This window comes from Tupaia chinensis, unplaced genomic scaffold (genome assembly GCF_000334495.1).
Source record: "Tupaia chinensis unplaced genomic scaffold, TupChi_1.0 Scaffold000609_1, whole genome shotgun sequence".
Taxonomy (NCBI): domain Eukaryota; kingdom Metazoa; phylum Chordata; class Mammalia; order Scandentia; family Tupaiidae; genus Tupaia; species Tupaia belangeri.
The window spans coordinates 1,242,368-1,245,214 of NW_006160128.1; the positions used below are offsets into that span (position 1 = coordinate 1,242,368).

Consider the following 2,847-nt stretch of genomic DNA (forward strand, 5'->3'; position numbering starts at 1 on the left):
CTGCAGAGCCTGCGGTGTAAGCCCTGTTAGCGGCCCTGGAAACTCTCCACTGAGAGTAGGGATTTTCCTGGTCGTTCCCCAGAGCTGAGTGTTCTGGTCACACAGCTGCATCCTCACACAGCAGACGATTGTATGGTGGACCCCTCCTTGGAAGTCTCCCCAGCAGAGGAGCTCTGGGGCCCCCAGGGTGGGTACCAGGACCAAGAAGGTGCCCCTCCTAGCTCCTGCTCAGCTGAGCAACCCCTCTCTGAACCCAGGCAAAGAGGCCATGCTGCGGCAGAAGGACTACGAGACGGCCACCCTCTCGGAGATCAAGGCCCTTCTCAAGAAGCACGAGGCCTTTGAGAGTGACCTGGCTGCCCACCAGGACCGCGTGGAGCAGATCGCTGCCATTGCACAGGAGCTCAAGTAGGCCTGTCCCCAGTCACCCCACTCTTTGGTATCCCAGTGAGGGGCTTGGCCTTCTCAGCTCCTTTGGGGTGGGGGCATGGTGTGGAAAGTGAGGAGGATGGGTGCTCACGGGTGCCTGGGCTGGAAGGGAGTTGATCCGGAAGACCAAGAACATCCCTCCTGCCAGGCTGTGAACCTGACCGCTCCCTTCCTGCTAAGGCCTTTACTAGTGCAGTGACCAAGCCTTGGTCCTGAGCCCTCAGCTTTCTCGCTGGGCCTTGGCCACTCGCAGCTGTTGCACACTGGGATCAAGGCTGGCATCATCTCCTGCCTTGCTAGGCTGGGGGCCGCTGGGGAAGAGCTCTGGCTTTGGTCTCCACCCTGCTAAGCCTTTGGAAGCCAAGGAGGTGGGGTCGGAAGGGACCCTAATAAAGGACACACCACTAGTCCTTCCAGCACTTCTGGTGGACCCCTCCCCGGGGTCACCCGACCACTTACGTCTTCCCTCCCCAGTGAGCTGGACTACTACGACTCACCCAGTGTCAACGCCCGTTGCCAAAAGATCTGTGACCAGTGGGATAATCTGGGGGCCCTAACTCAGAAACGGAGGGAAGCTCTGGAGGTGAGGGTCACTGAGGGGGATCCAGGCCTGCATCCAACACCCCGTGCCCCTTCTGCTGCTTTGGGTCTCTGCTTTGGGCTAAGAGTCCACGGGCTCCCCAGACATCTCCCACACCTCTGGCCTGACTGGAAGATTCACTGTGGCCTAGGATTTGAACTTTGCTCTGATGGAGATGGCCTTCTCTCCCCTAAGCATATGCCATCCTCCTGGTTTGGGGAATGTGTCCGCTCAACCCCAGTGTGTGAAAACTTTCCAGTCCTACCAAGCAGACCTTTAGGGGCAGGTCAGACAATTCTGATACAGGCATGAAGAACAAGGGCCCAGGGAGACCCTGTTCCTTCTGCCTGCTTCAGTCCAGTGCTTCTGGGCTTGGAACCTTGGGGGCGGGGTGGTTCTCCAGGAGGATCTTGACAGGGTTGGGGGTTAGTTCTGGGTATCACTTGCTAAGCACCCCCATTTGGCACTTCCAGCGGACAGAGAAGCTGCTGGAGACCATTGACCAGCTATACTTGGAATATGCCAAGCGGGCCGCACCCTTCAACAACTGGATGGAGGGGGCCATGGAGGACCTGCAGGACACCTTCATTGTGCACACCATCGAGGAGATCCAGGTGTGTGCACACCCTCTGCCCCAGGCCGGCTTCCCCAGCCTCCCACAACCCTCACTCCAGGGGTCACACTCTCGTGGGATTGCCTAAGAGAATAAAGGACGGAGGCTGGATATTCCGAGGGTTTTATAGATTGAAACCTTTGCATTTTATTTTGACTGGGTAACACAGGCACATGGGATACAGTCCTAAGAGTAAAAAGGGTGCACATTAAGGTTTCCCTTCTGCCCCTTATCTCCCAGCCCCCAGGCCTGCCTGAGGTAAGAATATGACCTCCCCAGTCTCTGCATGTACAAGCAAATACATTTATTTACATTCTTTTCTGCACCTTGTTTCAACATGTAAAAAAACAGCCTTTATTATAGACTGTTTCTTGAACCTTGATTTTTTAAAAATTTATTATTTTATTAACTTTATTTATTTTAATTTAACCAGAGAGGGAGAAAGCAACAGAGAAAGAGAGAGAGAGAAAGAGAGAGAGAGAAAGTGAGAGAGAGAGAAAGTGAGAAAGCCTGCTGCCAGGTCTGGGACTCGAACCATAGTTGGCCATGTGGGAGTCTAGCACCCTTCACCACCATGCCACCTGGTGTCCCTGAACCTTGATTTTTTTTAATAGAACATTTACCTTGGAGATCATATCACATCGATTAACAGCTTCCTCAGTCTTCTGTACAGCAGCCGAGTATGAGATTTAAGAGCTCTTAAAAAGAGCTAAGGAAGCCAGTGTGGGGGAAGCTGTCTTCCCTTGGGAGCAGACCCCTGACCACCCTTGTCCCTGGTCTGACCATGGGAAGGTGCATGCCCCAGAGTGGGTGCTGCCAATTTCACCAGCCCTGAAGAAGGAGCTGTTACATTGATAGCTCTGCCTTCCCTGTCCTACTGCCACCTTTGCCATCCTAGTTTCCCCAGTCATGGGACTCGGTGTGGGACTCGGCCTCCCATGGCCCTTCCACCTGCCTCTCCCTGGGATCTCTAGGGCTCTGTTGGGTCATCTCACCCAGGGGAGGCCCCAACCACTCTGTGACTGTGCTTCTCCTGTGTCCTCATCTCTGCCCAGGGACTGACCACAGCCCATGAGCAGTTCAAGGCCACCCTCCCCGATGCTGACAAGGAGCGCCTGGCCATCCTGGGCATCCACAATGAAGTGTCCAAGATTGTCCAGACCTACCACGTCAACATGGCAGGCACCAACACCTACATGACCATCAGACCCCAGCAACACAACGA

The 2,847-nt window shown here is 54.7% G+C and overlaps 1 protein-coding gene across 4 annotated transcripts in view; it reads left to right on the forward strand.

Annotated features, from left to right (window-relative positions):
- ACTN1 (actinin alpha 1) overlaps positions 1-2,847 on the forward strand; it is a 105,571-nt gene that overhangs the window by 93,661 nt on the left and 9,063 nt on the right. For all 4 annotated transcript variants that reach the window (XM_006158760.3, XM_006158761.3, XM_006158762.3 and 1 more), the window contains exons 12-15: positions 258-408; positions 904-1,012; positions 1,483-1,623; positions 2,678-2,818. In XM_006158760.3, coding sequence (XP_006158822.1) covers positions 258-408; positions 904-1,012; positions 1,483-1,623; positions 2,678-2,818 — 542 coding nt within the window. The remainder of the gene's footprint in view (positions 1-257; positions 409-903; positions 1,013-1,482; positions 1,624-2,677; positions 2,819-2,847) is intronic.